This window comes from Macrobrachium rosenbergii, chromosome 52 (assembly GCF_040412425.1).
Source record: "Macrobrachium rosenbergii isolate ZJJX-2024 chromosome 52, ASM4041242v1, whole genome shotgun sequence".
Classification (NCBI taxonomy): Eukaryota; Metazoa; Arthropoda; class Malacostraca; order Decapoda; family Palaemonidae; genus Macrobrachium; species Macrobrachium rosenbergii.
Window position 1 is genome coordinate 35,426,727 of NC_089792.1, and position 18,366 is coordinate 35,445,092.

General features: G+C 37.7%; 1 protein-coding gene across 5 annotated transcripts in view; it reads right to left on the bottom strand.

Annotated features, from left to right (window-relative positions):
• Positions 1-18,366, bottom strand: part of LOC136833804 (uncharacterized) — a 209,511-nt gene that overhangs the window by 169,130 nt on the left and 22,015 nt on the right. For all 5 annotated transcript variants that reach the window (XM_067096073.1, XM_067096071.1, XM_067096074.1 and 2 more), the window contains exons 2-3: positions 10,365-12,150; positions 9,789-9,867 (exon numbers count right to left, since the gene is read on the bottom strand). In XM_067096073.1, coding sequence (XP_066952174.1) covers positions 9,789-9,867; positions 10,365-11,871 — 1,586 coding nt within the window. In that variant the 5' untranslated portion in view covers positions 11,872-12,150. The remainder of the gene's footprint in view (positions 1-9,788; positions 9,868-10,364; positions 12,151-18,366) is intronic.

The window sequence follows — 18,366 nt, forward strand, 5'->3', positions numbered from 1 at the left end:
CAAGTGCAGGAAGATCCTTTCGCAAAGCACATATGTGAGAGTCGCCTAAAATATGTCGCAGGTCTTGATCTTTTCCGTTACTTCCCGAACAAAGCAGATGCTGCATGTTGATCCTCACGCTCTCTTGCTACGTTGCAGACGCTGTGATTGATCAAACTTAGCGCAACAGTGCTCTGGACTGCTTCAGAAAGTCGTCTATAAGACCTTTATTCATTTTCACTGCAACGAAATACTAATAAGCACTGTATGACAATATTCCTTGGGCCGCTGCAGGCACTGCACCTCCTGGAGAGTTACGTTCCACAGTCAGCGCTCGCTCACTGGGCGGCCCAGATACTACCGGTAGGCAAGAGCCAAGGCCACCGAGATTTCATTCTCGGCGGCCTTGGAAGAGCCTCACTCTCCCCACTTTCAAATCTCGATATGAATCAAACAGCTACCCTTTAAAGATGGTAGCTTGAGGAAAAAGTCCTTAATACCTTCGTGGCTTGTGCAATACTATACCTACATGTAAAGTGACCAAAGGAGGTGAGCTTTCCTCTCAATCTCTGCTCAGTACAACACTTGACCAGGAAGTGATAAAGGATTTGGAGGCACTTGCCCTTCAGAGCGTCATATATAATGTCCCTTTCTATGTGGACGAAATTCTCCTACACAGCATAAAATGGAATTAGTGAGCTAGCGAATACATATATAAGATAAAAGCAATATGTTTAAGATTCGATCCAGAAAATGCTCTGCATTACTTGTGGAACAAGTACCTCTGTCAGTGGTTTCTCGAAAACACCTCTTTACCAGGAACGACTTCACTGATATACTCAGGCACTTTCGCACAAGTAGATATGATCTAACTGGTCTATAGCAATTACAGCTGTTCTCTACGGATTGCAAAGTATGTATCAGAAGAAGGAAAATATGGAAGAAATTGAGGAGCTGTCTGGCAAGCTACTGAAACCTGCAGTAAACTTTAATTTCAATGCAATGAGGATTCCTCGAATAGAATCAACAATGCGACAATATTACTGTATTCGATGTGATCTTGATGTCCAACTCTTCATAACGTAACCTTGACAGTTATGTGTTAGCAAATCACCATATAATAAACTGAAAAGTGAAAGAGGCCTCTTATCTGGAGTCGTGACATGTGCATCAGCAACCGAATGTCAACTGGAAGCAGTTTGTGTGTCAAGAAACATATTTTTTATGCAGCACATACGAACAAACTCTACTATGACTGACTTCCTTAATCTCTGGTGAACAGACTATACAATTTAGGCCGAATCCAAGTGCTGGGCCCTATGAGGTCATTCAGCGCTGAAGGGGAAATTGAAAGTAACCGGTTACAAAGGTGAAACAGGAGGAAAAGCTGGCAGCTGCTCTATGGAACAATTGTTGGGAGGAGAGGGTTGAGGAAAGTAAGACGGAAGAAAGAATATTAATGTTAGCACAGTAAAGGGAATGAAAGGGGTTGCCGAAGGGACGCTGCAAAGAACCTTAATTAAGCAATGCCTACTGTGCACCACATGTGAGGAGGTGCAGGCACTGACGGCACTACCTAGCTCCCTACTGAGTAAATATCTGGTGAATGATTTCGGTGACCAATAAAGCGATACCATGAACGCCATAGCAGTAAAGCATTTTTTCTGAATATCAGTAAATGTATTTTTAATCCTAAAGAACAAAGTTTAGGATTACGCTTACGATTTCCTTATGTTTTCCATGTATACCATGTTAACCATTTCTTTCATCCTAATGTACTGTACAATGCCTGGGATTAGACATTTTCATTTTCATTTCATCTAGACTTATGTGTATCCTAACTTCATCTCCACTAGAGGCGAAATAAATGTATTATTTTTAATAATATTATTTCTATTATCATCATTGTTATAATTTTTCCAAATCTCAAAAGTTCCCTGTCTCAAGATAAGAAATTTGGAGGAATTCTTCAAAACAGTTACCACCTTTCCCACTTTGAGATTTTCATTTTCACTGATCCTCACAGCGTCAATAAAGTGAAGTTCAGTCGGAGACTGTGGATGTCTAAAACTCCCTGTCTCCTGATTAACTCTGTCTTTTAATACAGACCATTATCTAAACTGGAAAATGATACACAAGGGAACATGTCCCAGCCGATGAAATGAATGAACGCTACTTGAACAATATATATAGAATGTGAGGACACACCAACTATGAACATTCCCGAAGAAGACCTACAGACCCTTCTTGAAACACACACGAATAAGACCCCTTCTGCCACCCACAGAGGACACCTTTATTATCAGACAGACGGCGCCTCGTGGTGCTGGGATAGTCCAAGGTGTCGTCAAGAAAGGATTTTCAATAAAGTCCCTGACCTCCCCAATACCACCTACGTGGATGACACCTTAGTGGTTCCGAAAGGTAAATGACCGATACTGTACATGAAATGAACAAGAATTTCCCAAACATCGGGACGGGGCGGCCAACCTGGACTGCCAAGAATAACTGGCACAATGAAAGAACGAATAAGAATGTTATTGACCAAAGAGATGTTATAAAACCCTCCTAGGGCAATCTTATGCATCATAATTATCTAAAAGACGAAAAGGCACTCAGGAAAACAATCAGTGAACATCAGTATTAGTATCTTAATTTTCTTCAAGGATACAAAGACCAACTAGTTCCTTCTCACCAAACACAAACCCTAGAGACGTCTTTGAAGTGAAATAGTGAAATCTACGAGTTTACATGCCCCGTGGAAGGTAGGCTGCCACCACTCTCTGAGAAGGCGCAGGCATTGGTGATACACACACACACACACACACACACATTATATATATATGATATATATATATATATATATATATATATATATATATATATATATATATATATATATATATATATATATATATATATATATATCTTTAACCACTGTCAACAAAATCATAATGAAAGCTGAAAGCATAATATAATAAACAAAAAACTGTAGACATAAAACTAAATCACCAATGCCTGCGCCTTCTCAAGGACCTAGGCTACACAGGGCTATACTATAAAAATAACCGCACTCACAAACACAGTCATTTTATCCTGTTATTCTTCTTCGTTTTAACGTGCTTTTTTTCCCATTATCAGGTGAAATATAAGAAGTTAGCTGGCGTCTGACGCGGCGTAAACACCAACGAGAGAGAAAGAGGCAGTGGAGGAGAATCCACCAGTCAGCCAAAGCGACTGACTAGGCGGCAGCTAAGAGGATGAGAACGCCTCCCTCCCAGATGGGAGGCAACGGCGTCAATACGCAGCCAGTCAAAATTCAGCACACCAGCCCACCCGCTAACTATAACCCGGCCGTCTTCTGTAAATACCTGTTTACCTTGTATCTTAATTCATTCACTTTTGTAACTCTGTGGATGACCGCCAGAAAGCGCGTCAATACGTCAGAGGGAATAAAACCATTACAACAAAGCGTCTTTATAAGACTAGGAAACCTATAATAAGGTACAGGCTACATGCTGGAAAAGGCTCGACTTAAAGTAAATGCCACTGACTCAGATATTATATATAACAGAGGAAAGTCAGGAAGTTTCTGTAAAATTAAGAATAACAATGAGGTGTCATCGACTACATGTTTGAAGTAACATCCTTTGTGTTACTATAAACAGGCTATAAATAGATATAATTATAAATGTGTATGTATATGTGTATATATATGTATAAATATATATATATATATATTGTGTACACACATATATATAATTAAATAGAATCTCTTCAATATGTATAAGAAGGACCCCTGCCTGGTTGATAATTCTTCGCTTAGAGTCAGCAGAGCCTGAGGGCACCAGGTCCGATTCCACTACTCTGGATCCCGCCAAAGCATCACAACGACTGTAGCTCTAAAAAAAAAAAGGTGCCCAGTCGTAGGTCTTACATTCTCTACAGCCAGAACCAGACTCCCCACTGGGCGGAATGCTCAAGGTTATCCTCTGGATCTGGAGAGAAGAGAGTACCTCTGTAGCATAAGGTCTGTTGAGGAAGTTCTTGGGGCACTCCAAGACAGTTCCAAGAAACACCAAAATCATGCTGACGCTCAAGATTCCAGCGACGTCAGTGCACACGTTGGGATTCGATCTTTGAACGTTTTCCGCCGCGAGTTTAATTCCCTCGTGTTTTTCCGCTTTTTCCAGATAACATCGATATTCTAGTGGCTTCATGGACCGCCACTTTTCATCCGGACATCCTTCTCCATAGTGATACATCCATGTGTGTATTCTCTATGCATACGTCATCCTACCACCGGTAATGATAGTTACCCAGCTTGGTACAAAGAAGGGAAGAACATTCCCAAAATAGCTTTTCTATGAAAACGAGAGCTATAATCAGTTCGTTGCGCGTCAGAGCCATCTGGCGGATCACGACCTGGCAAAATGACAGCTTGCTGCACTCTGACAATCTCTAGTACAAATGGCATTGCGTGTTGTGATGGCTTTCCCCTTCATCTTTTGACGAGAAACTGGGCGTCTGGGTGAAGACACAATAGTATCCTGAAGAGAGAGAGAGAGAGAGAGAGAGAGAGAGAGAGAGAGAGAGAGAGAGAGTCTTTTGCATGGACTATCACTACTATTACCATAACTAAATCATGACGACGACTGCTACCAACAGGGACGGTTCACAAAATGAAATACGCAAAACTAACTTATCCCTTGCAAAGATAAAGTTTTTGTTAGTCGTTCATGAAAAGGAGATGATTCTGCTTCATAGTTTTCTAAATCAGGCAGCATCAGATCCCTGGAGGCTGATGTCCTGATTCTGCGCCGAAAAGCTGCGTTCTTTCTCAAGAATCGTTGTTTTCATTAGGGAGGTTTACTACAGGCGCTGAATTGACTGAGGATCTCTTCTCTCTCTCTCTCTCTCTCTCTCTCTCTCTCTCTCTCTCTCTCTCTCTCTCTCTCTCAGAGAGAGACACACACACACATTATATATATATATATATATATATATATATATATATATATATATATATATATATATATATATATATATATATATATATATATATATATAATATATATATATATATATGAATACATAAATAGATAAATATACATATCTTATCTATTTATGTATTCATATAGGTAATTTTCATAATCACAATGCCCTCTTAACTTCTCGCTTTCTTCACATTTTGGAAACAATTGTCACTGCTAAACCTAGACCAAAATGAAGAGAAATGAAGAGAATTTGATGCCCTGCTGAGATTCGAACCCACGTCCTGGGTATCAGATTGAAGTAACGTTAATTACCCGGCCATGAAGATATTGTGGACACGAGTTTGAATCTCGGCCGGGCGTCAGAACGTCTTCGTTTCTCTCTACATTTGGATCTAGGTTTAGCAGTGACATCTGTTTCCAAAGTGTGAAGAACTCAAGAAGTTAAGAGGCCATTGCATTAAGGTTATTTAAATTACATATGAAACTGGTAAAAATCAGCAAAGATTCTGAAAACGTGTATATATATATATATATATATATATATATATATATATATATATATATATATATATATATATATATATATATATATATAATGTATGTATATAAATATATCTATATATATATATATATATATATATATATATATATATATATATATATATATATATATATATATATATATATATATATATATATATATATATATATATATATATATATATATATATATATATATATATATATATATATATATATATATATATATGCTTAATAAATGACGGTAGACGCATGATTTCAGTATAAAAGCGAATACCACAGGAAAATGACAGGCAGAAGTTCAGTACCAAGTGCTTTCACGTGTTCATTCACGCATCCTCGGAGCACAAATGAGACAGTTGAAAAGGTTACAAGGTAAATAAAAAAGATGGTCAATTGTCAAAGGGTAATAAACAAAATGATGATCTAGGATAATCCGGGATCACGCGGTCACAAACTAAAACCATAGACTTAACCATATGAGATACGGAGGCGTAGCCATACAGTGTCCAAAAACATGTATGAAACTGAATACTGATTTTGTTGCTTGTATTTCTCAACAACTTTTTTAATTACGAAGGCATCGAATTTAAACAAACCAAGACTTAAATTTAGAACACTTTCATTACTTGACTTGATAAAACAAGATTCAACGATATTCCTTTTAACTGTGTCGTTGCACAGGACTAAAGATCTTGCTTCACTCCAGTTATTAGGATGATCTGAATCTCTCATATGTACGAATGATGCATTCGAAAGACTGAAAATCAACTAACATTGCCTCTTGTTCATTATTATTCCAATCATCATCAAAATGTTAAATTCTCTGTCTTTTCTGAAATGTCCTTAAGGGCTTTACGCGTTTGCAGCCCGCAGTTCACTGATGCTGAGATCAAAACTATTTATGATATTGCTTTGAAACTTAAATACCAAAGGACCTTTGTGGATGTAGCATGGAAAAGAGCCAGGAAAACCTTTTAACTAATAACAAACTTGAATTCAGCAAGCATAATATTCTCAAATTACCGTATGATGAAAGGTTTTTACATATTCCTAGAATTTTAAAGCTTTTCACCATAAATGCTGTTTTCAGTCATTTTAATGTTAAGAGTTTAGTAATAAAAAAATTCTCCTAGAGATGTTTCTGGCTGCATCTATGAAATTCCTTGTAAAAAGTCTGACAAAATATATTATGGACAAACTGGAAAATTACTTTCGCAACGACTCAAACAACACCAATATTCTGTGAGAACTGGCCAAATATCGAATGCATTATTCATACATATGAGAGATTCAGATCATCCTATTAACTGGGGTGAAGCAAGATCTTTAGTCCCGTGCAGCGACACAGTTAAAGGGAATATCACTGAATCTTGTTTTATCAAGTCAAGTAATGAAAGTGTTCTAAATTTAAGTCTTGGTTTGTTTAAATTCAACGCCTTCATAATCAAAAAGGTTGCTGATAAATATAAGCAAAATCAGTATTCAGTTTTATACGTTTCTGCAATCTGAATGGGTAAGATTCCGCATCTCTTATGGTTAAGTATATAGTTTTAGGTTGTGACCGCGTGATCGCCGATCTTCCTGGATTACCCTTTTGTTTATTACCCCTTGGCAATTAACCACCTGGTGTTCACTTTTATACATGTTTTCGGATTTTGTATGGCTAAACTTTCGTATCTTTTGTAGTTAGGTCTATGTTTTTAGTTTGTGACTACTTGATCCCGGATTATCCTGGATTATCTCTCTGTCTGTTTATTACCCTTTGACAACTGACCATCTGGCATTCTTGTTCTTTAAGTTTACTTTGTTACCTTCTTTTCATCTGTGTCTCATTAGTGCCCAGACAATGTGTATACACACACACCCATAATATATATATATATATATATATATATATATATATATATATATATATATATATATATATATATATATATAAAGATATATATATATATATATATATATATATATATATATATATATATATATATAAAAAGATATATATATATAAATATGTATATATATGCATATATATAAATATGTATAAACAATATATACTACAAACAATATACACAAAGTCCTTGGAGTGATATTACTTTCTAGTGTCCTGGTTTCATTTTCTACTTTAAACCTTGAATTCTAAAATAAATATTATGGATATTTGCTATAATGAAGCCCACCAAAAGTTTTATAGTGAAAGTAACATGGAGATAAAATAAAAACCCTTAAAACATTCTTAGCTTGCCTGATTTTTAGTGGTTTTGAAACCATAAAATCATTGTTAAAATCTTTTAAAGTCAACCTAAGAGGAATGTTAATAAAAAAAATAGCCCTAAGGGAAGCAACAACATACTATCAATATTCCATGCCTAGACTGTTCGTTTTATATCAGCCAGTCAAGTACAGATTCAGAAGTGAGAATTAAACAGCATAAGTATTCTGTCAAAACTGGGCAAACATCCAATGCAATATTCATTCAAGTGAAAATTCTCACAGGATGAACAGGACTGGCAGTTCAGTGGTTGCCAGATCGAAAGATTTCTTTTCATGAAATCTTTTAGAATCTGCTATTATACAGCTTACTTCCAGCTGTAATTTTAACCTTCGTCCTGGCACGTATTATTTGGACCCCTGTATTAGTAAAATGTTCAAGAATGACCTTAAAGATAAAATCACTGACTTAATTACTAATTAATTACTTTATACATATTATTTCTATGTATTTGGAAGTTTATTAGTTTGAAAATGTTCATTTTGCAAAAATTGTTATTGTTTACCAAAAGGAGAATGCATTAAGTGTTGTACTTTTATAAACATATGTAATCAGCTTATTCATTCCAAGGTCACTTTTGGTGGTCAGTCTCTTTCCATGTATTTTAATTTAACTGACTCCATGTGTTTGAGCTATTTAGCCCTAATCTTTTGTAAACCCCTTAAAGATTTACCTTTGGTTCGGCAGGTCCACTAATTCTTCAACTGTGTTGGATTCCAGAAGCATCCGTTCCTTATAATCACCACCCTCAGGGATATCTGTATGACGTCTGCCGGTTATAGCAGCTTTGCTGTAACCTTACTTTTATATTTCTCATCAGTCTGCTAGTAAAGGACCATGTGTCGAAAAGCCTAGCAACCACTCCGTTGTTTCAATTTCCTTTGTGGCATTTGCCTTTATATATATGTGTGTATATATATATATATATATATATATATATATATATATATATATATATATATATATATATATATATATATATATATATATATATATATATATATATATATATATATATATATATATATATATATATATATATATATATACTATGTATATATATATATATATGTATATATATATATATGTATATATATATATATATATATATATATATATATATATATATATATATATATATATATATATATATATATATATATATATACACACACACACACACGAGTTACAGTACAGCGAGTTCCTCATTGGACAAGACTCGGTAGAGTTCTTGGCTAGCACTCTGCTAAGCCCAAGTTCGAGTCTCCGGCTGGCCAATGAAGAATTAGAGGAATTTATTTCTGGCGATAAAAATTCATTTTTCGGTATAATGTGATTCGGATTCCACAATAAGCTGCAGGTCCCATTGCTAGGTAACCAATTGGCTCTTAGCCACGTAAAATAAGTCTAATCCTACGGGCCAGCCCTAGGAGAGCTGCTAATCAGCTCAGTGGTCTGGTTAAACTAAGGTATGCTGAACTTACAGTACAGTGCTGTAATAAAACTTGGAAAAAGCATAAACGCAGAAAACATAAGATAAAAAAAAAAGCTCTAATGACGTAAAAGGCCTGCCTACCCTTCACACCCATACCACACTGCACTCCCAATCCCCTCCCAGCCTGGAAAACTCCTTCCCCAGCCCCCTACCTTGTCAAAAATGCCCAGCTTTCCAACCCACAAAACCTTAGACCCTTTCCTGGTCCCCAATTCTTCTGAACTCTTAAAAAATGTCAAAACATTGGACCTTGCCGGTAATTTTGCTGTTTCAGTGAGACTGATAAGGAGAAACGGGCAAGTTCTCAAAAGCTTTTGTTGCATATATATTATTTTTAAATATATATTAACTTGTATCGTGTGGATTTTTTCACCATTTCAGTGACTCGTGTGAACAGGAGATTTTTGTTAAATTTATTGGCATGCTACAGTGGAATTACAAAAAAAAAAAAATAAAACAGTTCTAGATATCGTAAACGTGGTCATATCGAGCGAGCACTTACTTGAGGGTCCACCAGATGTCGAAGCACATCACATTTAGCCAGAAGAAAGCGGCTAAGAAGCTAAAATGGGTTACAGAGGCTGAAAAAATGAAAAAATAATCAGAATTTAGTAATATGGAGTAAGAATTTAGTGATATAGAGTAATTCCATGAAAACACTAATATTATAAAAATCTGGGTTCTAAGAAATGCAATAGATCAAAATGAAATTAATATACTGCTCTTTGTGTTGAATTTCGGATGCTAAATTTATTCCCCCATGCATTCAATGTTTATCCAAGCACTTGCTTTAAAATTCTGGGTATTTCAGACAAACTACCCATAACGAAAACGAATGACATTCTCTTTATGATTAACATTCCAGTCAAATAAACTTTGAAATCATATCAGCTGTTCTTGGATTCAACGAATGGACATACTGGGTTACTTGAAAGGTAATAAGAAATGTTATAGTCAGCAAGAAATCTGGAGAAAGGATCAGTCGTAAGCTGTAATTAGAAAAGACTTCAATTTGCAACAGACAAAAGTTTCTTCAAGATAGCATCAGAGTGACGGAGGGGGTGCAGGCTTTCCTTACCTATGAACTTGCATCCAAAGTGAGAGATATCACTCGTGGTCCTTTGTACGATGAAAAGGCTGACGTAGGCCATCAGCAATGCTGACACATGAGACAAAAGGCACTTGCCGTGCACTTTGGCATGCAACTCTGGCACGAATATATACACAACCAAAGTGACGCCCAAGAAAACAATGGACACAATCAGCAACGCAGGGTACAAATATTTCTGCAGATTCTCACAAATGGCATTTTTGTCTTCCTCATGAAAGCACACCAAGGGCATCATAAGGATTCCTTGATCTGGATCCACAAAGGAGTCGATACAATAGTCAGTGGGAGGGTAAGGGTCTGGAAAAGCAGAGGCATGCAGGTACCCATTTTGAAGCAGGAAGAACGTATCATCTGACTCTTCATGAGGTCTTAATTGGAAGAATTCCTTGCACAAAGGCAGGCCATGAACCAAAGTCACATTCTCTGGTTCATCAACTTTTGAGAAGGTATAAGGGTCATGGTACGTTGGATTAAACAATGTTATGTTGTCACTGGGATATGGCTGGCAACCATCAAGACTAGGATATTCGTAATCTTTGCAACATTTACGCACACAGACATTACCCTGACACTTTTCTTGATGATCCTTCTTTGGGTCTTTGTAGCACAGTTTGGCAGAATACACCTTATTCTGTGAGTCAACTCCCACACAGTAACTCAGATTTCCTTGCTGATGCCTGATAACAAATGGGGAAGACCCTTTCAAGAAGGGCATGCTTTGATGGTAGTCCAAAAAGAGTGTTGAGTTGCCTAGTTCTAAAACGAGGGTGTCTTCCGATTCTCTGCAGGCAATATTTTTCACCAATTCCGCATCCTCTTCGGGCCAAGTCATAACCTGGTCTAGTACCCTGATAGGAGGCGAGAAATTTGTAGCACCCTGAGTAATACACTGACCTTTTGCATCAAGTGACTGGCCTTTTGGACAACACCTAGGAACTGTCGGCCGTCCCAAACAGATCTGCGCAAACCATTCGTTTGGAATGCCTGTAGAGCCATAGGTATGTTCAATACAGAAACTCTGAAAAACCATTTGATTCCATTCTAGTTCGCCTGTTTCGAGCACGAAAAACTGCTCGTTATGATTAGGGGTTTTGCCCAGTTCCAACAATTTTGTCCTCTCGGAACAAGAAGCCTCACCCTTCATCACGTTTCCGAAGGCAGTGGTATTCACTACAACAGAGAGGCCAGAATGATAATAATCATACACAGCCACCAGGGTCTTCTGCTTTTCACAAGTGGTTCCATTCCATATTTCATCTAAGCCACAAAAACACTTACGCAGAGTCGTATGACTTAGGTCGGGTTCATAGTATGACAAATAATCGTAGAACTGGTTGTGCAGTGGCTGGACGTCCGGGTAATCATTAACAAGGGATTCATACTCAAACTCAACATTTCTGGCATAAGAGTGCGTGGGTAGCAGTACTACGAACGCCACTAAAAGTAGGTGTAATAACCGCAGTGGCACCATCATCACTACGGTGTACAGAGCTATGCTCACATGGCAACGAGAAGTCTGATCAACATGCTCACAAGCGACACTTCCTTTGCTCTTTAGCAACACTCTCCATCGCTGATACACACGAGGAAAATTTTCGAGCCTTCTCACTTCTTTCACAAACACGCCGGAAAGTTCAAACGCGACATCAGCACGAACAGCACTTCAGATTATTAGACAAATTCAGCTTTCCAAAGAAGCATGGTATGGGCATCCTTGGGGCACGTGGTTACGGATCTCCACACTCATTCATATCTGAAAGAGAAAATAAGACTATCAACTATTTGTCAAAATGCAATAACAAAAGATAATTCAATACAGAGAGAGAGAGAGAGAGAGAGAGAGAGAGAGAGAGAGAGAGAGAGAGAGAGAGAGAGTGGATAATATAATATTATATATATATATATATATATATATATATATATATATATATATATATATATATATATATATATATACTATACTGTATGTATGTGTGCAAACATACAAAATCTAATAATTTAAGCTACCGTATTAGGGAACAAATATATTCTCATTGGTCTTGGCGATGTGATCCTTTATGAGTCTTTCCAAAGTACTCCTGAGGCAGCGCAGCGATGATGTGAATATCAGAACTCACATACAGTTTCCATCTATTCCGCTTGTGCCTCAAAAATCTTATGCATAAACAGTATCACTGAGTAAATTTATGAGATTCATTAGGAAAACTGAATCCTTAATGTACATAAATATTACATCTGTCACAATATGTTTGAGTAATAAGGTCCTAAAATATCAATGGCCAGTGGTTTTACAAAAAGTGTGATCGCAACTCGTTATACTTATACAATATACTGTTTATTTCAGTACCTTTGGAGCAACGTACCACTCAAGGTGAACACCATAGCATCTCACTGATCAAAGATATCGCTCGCGATTTCAGTGCACTCAGCAAGGGAGAAAATATAATGTTTTCAGCATTTTTGTCTTTAACAAAAATGCTGATTTCGAACTGAAAACACTATATCTTTTTCCCTGACGAGTGCTCTGAAATCGCGAGCGATATCTACATAAGAAGGCTGGCGGTGATTTCGCTTGCTACCCCACCAACCACATGCTGGTACTTACATGAATGTCAACAGCCATTGTACACTCTGGCATACACAGCACACTACACAGAACTGAACTAGATCATTACATAATCTCACACTCAGCATGCATCAGAAACCTATGCAAATTTCTCAGACAACATATTCAGAATTCATAAGTGTCCTGCTTTTAAACAAAACTAAATATACCATTGACATAAACATCTTATTTAAAAAAAAAAAAGATTTTCAGCAATATACATCTTGAGGAAATTTACACACCCAAATTCTAGACCACTGCAGCAACTAAATCTCAACTCTTCTTAGTGATCATACATTTTCTCTGTTAGCAACATACACAACTTAAGAAAGGAGGAACAGTTCAAATTATCCTAGATGGATGGCGAAATCACGCAATTTCTACTTTGACAATATCTTTTGGATTGGTTGAGCAGACTTTTCTTGAAGTTCATCATACTTTTAAAGTAACATGCCGTTCATGAAAAGGTGCCACGGGAGTAGGCTACACTACCTAAACGCCTCCCAAGAACCAAAGCTTCTCGTCTGCAGGACCAGTGTAAGAGGCAACGGAAAATAGACTTAAGGGGTTGGTTCCTTCAGGCGCGTTTAATAAGGCAAGAACTTTCGGTAAAAGAAAATTCATTTTTGCAAATACAGTATCATAAACTGAAATGGGTAAGTAAGAGGAAAACGGAACAACCATTGCTAATAATCAAGGCTAGAAAACTTGCTAAAAAATAATTCACAAGCTTTAAGAGATTTTCCATTAACACCAGCCATCTCATCCTGCTTAACCCAGATTTTCATCGTCAATAATTTGTTTGCAATCGATCACTCATTCAGAGGAAGTCTGAAAATTGTCTTTAGAACCCATCACCCTTTCAGAAGAAGTCTGAAGATTGTCTTTAGAATCCATCACTCTTTCAGAGGAAGTCAGAAGACTATCTTTGAAATGTATCACTCATTCAGAGGAAGTCTGAAAATTGTCCTAGAATCCACCACACTTTAAGAGGAAGTCTGAAAATTGTCTTTAGAATGCATCACTCTTTCAGAGGAAATCTGAAAAGTGTCTTTAGAATTCATCACTCTTTCAGAGGAAGTAAGAAAAGTGTCTTTAGAATCCACCACTCTTATAGAGGAAGTCTGAAAATTATCTTTGGAATACATCACACTTTCGATGGAAGTCTGCAAATCGTATTTAGAACCCATAAGTCTTTCAGAGGAAGTCTGAAGATTGTCATTTAGAATCCATCACTTTTTCTGAGGAAGTCTGAAAACTTTCTTTAGAATCCACTGCTTTTTCAGATGAAGTCAGAAAATTGTCCTTAAAATCCATTACTCTTCCGAAGGAAGCCTAAAAGTTTTGTTTAAAATCTATCATTCTTTCAGAGAAAATCAGAAAATTGTCTTTAGAATCCATCACTCTTTGAAAGTAAGTATGAAAACTGCCTTTAGAATTCATCACTCATACATAACTCTTTCAGAAGTCTGAAAATTGTCTTTAGAATGCACAAATCTTTCAGAGGAAGTGTTAAGAAGGTCTTTAGAATCCATCACTCTTTCAGAGAAAATCTGATATTGTCCTTAAAATCTACCACTCTTTCAGAAAAAGTCTGAAAATTGTCTTTAGAATCCATCACTCTTACAGAAAGTCTGAAAACTGTCATTTTAACCCATCACTCTTTCAGAAGAAGTCTGAAGATTGTCTTTAGAATCCAAAACTATTTCAGAGGAAGTCTGAAAATTATCTTTGGAATCCATCGATCTTTCAGAGAATTACTGAATATTGTCTTAAGAATCCATCTCTCTTTCCGAGGAAGTCTAAAAATAAATCTTAGAATCCATCACTCTTTCAGAGGAAGTCTGAAAACTGTCTTCAGAATTCATCACTCCTTCATAAGAAGTCTGAAAATCGTCTTTAGAATTCATCACTTTTCCAGAGTAAGTCTGAAAGTTTTACTTAGAATCCATTACTCTTTCAAAGGAAGTCTAAAAATTATCTTCAGAATCCATCACTTTTGCAGAGGAAGTCTTAAAATTGTGGTAGCTTTCGGGTTTGATGAGCTGACATCTCTCTGAAAATGCATTGTCACTCTTCCAGGTGTGTTCTTAGGTCCTGTCATCTACCAACAAAAATTCTCTGCCGATTTTACTACAAAAACATGAAGAAGAATAAGCACTTGTTCTGCTGGAAAATACCTATAAAGCACAAGGATATACACGGAGCAACTTGCATGATATAAAATTCTTCACTAACGAAGAATTTTATTTTTGTCACCATAACTCATATACAGACCAATGAATTTAGATATTACTTAATCAGTGAACTCTTATAATGATTGGTGAACTAAAATACTGACTAACGAATTCAAATCTTGACCAGCAAATTCAAACCACATCACTGATATATAAGTTACAAATTGGTGCCATACCTGAATCAAGATCACTGTCATGAAAGAACATGAAAACTACAACTGTGGGGAGGGAGGGAGGGAGGGAGGGGGGGGGCAGGAGAGGTCCTTCCTACAGGCGGAAGGGCGAGAAAAAAATAGGAAACGGCTGCACTTGGCGTTGATTGCATCGGGAAGAAGATACGCAAAGGAAATGGTGCTGGTAAATTTGCTCTTCAGTATCATCATTGATTTTCCAAAGACAGTTTGGCGATTTCTCTGACCCATCACACTGATTGACGACGTCACCTCACTTCCCTCGTCAGGTGTGTCACAGTAAACTCGTATCCCAACCTCGATTGTACACACAGACGCTTGAAAGTTCAAACAAATTCTAAGTCTGCCAAAAAGCACACTCAATAGTCTAGCTTAATACAGGTCAAAAGACAATAGCAATTTACAACAGAGAGCAGTTGAATTTCACATGGCTCCAACCTTTACCGTTAAGTATACAAAAAACCCTACGGTTCAGAAATCACTACAGTAACTCATGTCTCAAGATACAGATACTAAAAACTTCAGTGGCCTTCAAAAACATTTGTTGAAGATTGTGCCTCAGTGCATATAATAATTAATAGGGAGAGATATCATTATGTAAATCGAAAATAATAAAACTTTGCAAATCAGCCATTATCCATGAGTTTATACCAATAAACATTCCCAAACAGGGTGTGGCTCCAGAATAAACAATACAATGGTCACTGCCACATACATTCTTCAACTCCACCGTGACGTTGCAACTACATGAGATAGAAAGTTCATATTTGGCACATGCAATTCATGAACACAAAAGAATTAAGGAAAGTGTGGTTTTTCTCGATATACAAATCTGAAGTCTTGGATAGGGATCACCTTTGACGAAAGCTGTCCGGTCAATGAAACTGGTAACAAGGCCGTTGACTAGAGGCAGGTGAGTGACGGAGTGGGGGGTGGGGGACCCACGTACCCACCCACTCGTGTGCAATGCCACTTTCTCCTTCAGCATCAGGGACAAAAGCGGAGCTGGTCATTGATGGGATTGTGATAAGACTTCGAAATTCTACAAAAAAAAGCAAATTATCCAAAAATGCGCAATTTGTTCGTAATGGATACAAAGCTTCGTCTTTTATATTGAGACTCACTTCTCAGACAGGAGGTATTTTCCAGATGCATCAATGGCGTTGATCTCCCACCCAGAAATGTCAGCTTCCCAGTCAGGTAGGTGAGGAGGAAAGAAGAAGTAGCCTATTCCTATAATCACGTGTACTTCCTGGTATGTGTGATATCGAGGTGACAGGGCTCACTGTAAGGCTCGTTCATAACCCGACTCTTCAAAAATAAGAGCCACAAGACAGGTAGGCCAGCTTGGAAGGTAGCCTGTTACTATGGAAAACATGATAAGCGTGCTCAACTGCCATCCCCTCTCCCACCCCCTCCCCCCCAGTTTTAAAAGGTGAAGAGGGAATCATGACTACTGACTGTCAAAAGCTCTGTTATGTAACTAACCTACGTCTGGCTCGAATAGCAAGAATAGGGCCATAGGCTGTTGGGCAGATGAAGCTAGAAAGAGATAAAGAACAGTCATTTTTCTTGAACTGTCCATTCGCCACAATATGTATGGTGACCAGAATACAAAGGTGGGAGGGGGTTCACTATTAGTCAAGTCCATCCCCAGGGTTCCCAACCTCAATGCCTTCTGCTGCATGTGGGTGTTGGAGCAGCACTGCCACTACAACCTGCCCTAGGCAGCTAAGTTGATTGGCCAACACTTTCTGATTGTGCTTGATTTATCTGGCTGATAGGTCACAGTGTGGCAAGCTACCTATTCATGCACCTGTACTGCTAACCTGCAGAGGGGGAAGATGACTATAACCCCTTGCTTGTTAAGCTACAGCCCCACAGTTGTGTTGTCATTCAACAAAGTAATTGAATGTTCCAAGAACTGCTCTTGAAGCACCTGCAGTGCCAGAAGCACTTCAACCTTCTCTGGAACACTGAGGGGCAAGTGAGAATCCTCTCAAGTCCAAACATTTGAGATCAAAAAACCACTCAGGAGTGCATCCCATCCCTCCTTCAATGAGTGTGAAATCAGAAGGCTATCCAGTGAGGAGGGGTTCAGCAAAGTTCACAATAGTTGGTTCTTGATGTCTAACCACAAAGCAAAATCTTCCTTTTCTGCCCTGTACAATGGAAAGTGGAGCGTTGGAGGATCAATGGATGACCAGCATTGCTTCACACACACTGAAACAAATGACATGGATATACCTGGAAGGCACAAGTCTCTCCTTGGGCAATGAGTAACTGAGAAGGACTGCCAAAGTCGAGCTGGTTGTTCCTGTCAAGACAGGAATTGCACTGATAGAGACTGCACCTCTACCTGTTTATCACAATTCCCAGCACATTGCAAAAGAGAGAAGTCAATCCCAATTCCAGGTGACGACATCTCAGGGAGAGCCAGGATGGAGGAGTACTTGGAAATACTCATACTTCACATCCATTGAAAGGATGAAGTCACAGTTTCTAATAGAAACTAAACATGGAACATTGGGTTTCTATTCTGAATGGAGTTTGACAGAGAATGGTCTTTGGAGCATAAGACAGATACAGGATCATCAGTGAGGAAAAAATGGGGGAAGTCTGTAACTGTCTTGCAAGAAACAGACTACTTGAGCATAATACTCATAGAGAAGACTTTACGAATTAGGGAGGCATAACATTACTTGGCATACATGAAAACTGTATAGTAGGATTCTAATTGAGACAGTAAAAAAGAAGACAGAAGAAATGGTACGGGAAGAATAGAGTGAGTGCGGACAGGGAAGATGGTGTGTGGACCAAAAATCTGCTATGGAAGTTATGTGAGAAACTTGAGAGCAAATGGAAGAAGCTAAATGTGGCATACACACATAAAAAGGTTTATTACAGAATGATTAGCGATGCAATGTGGAGAAATT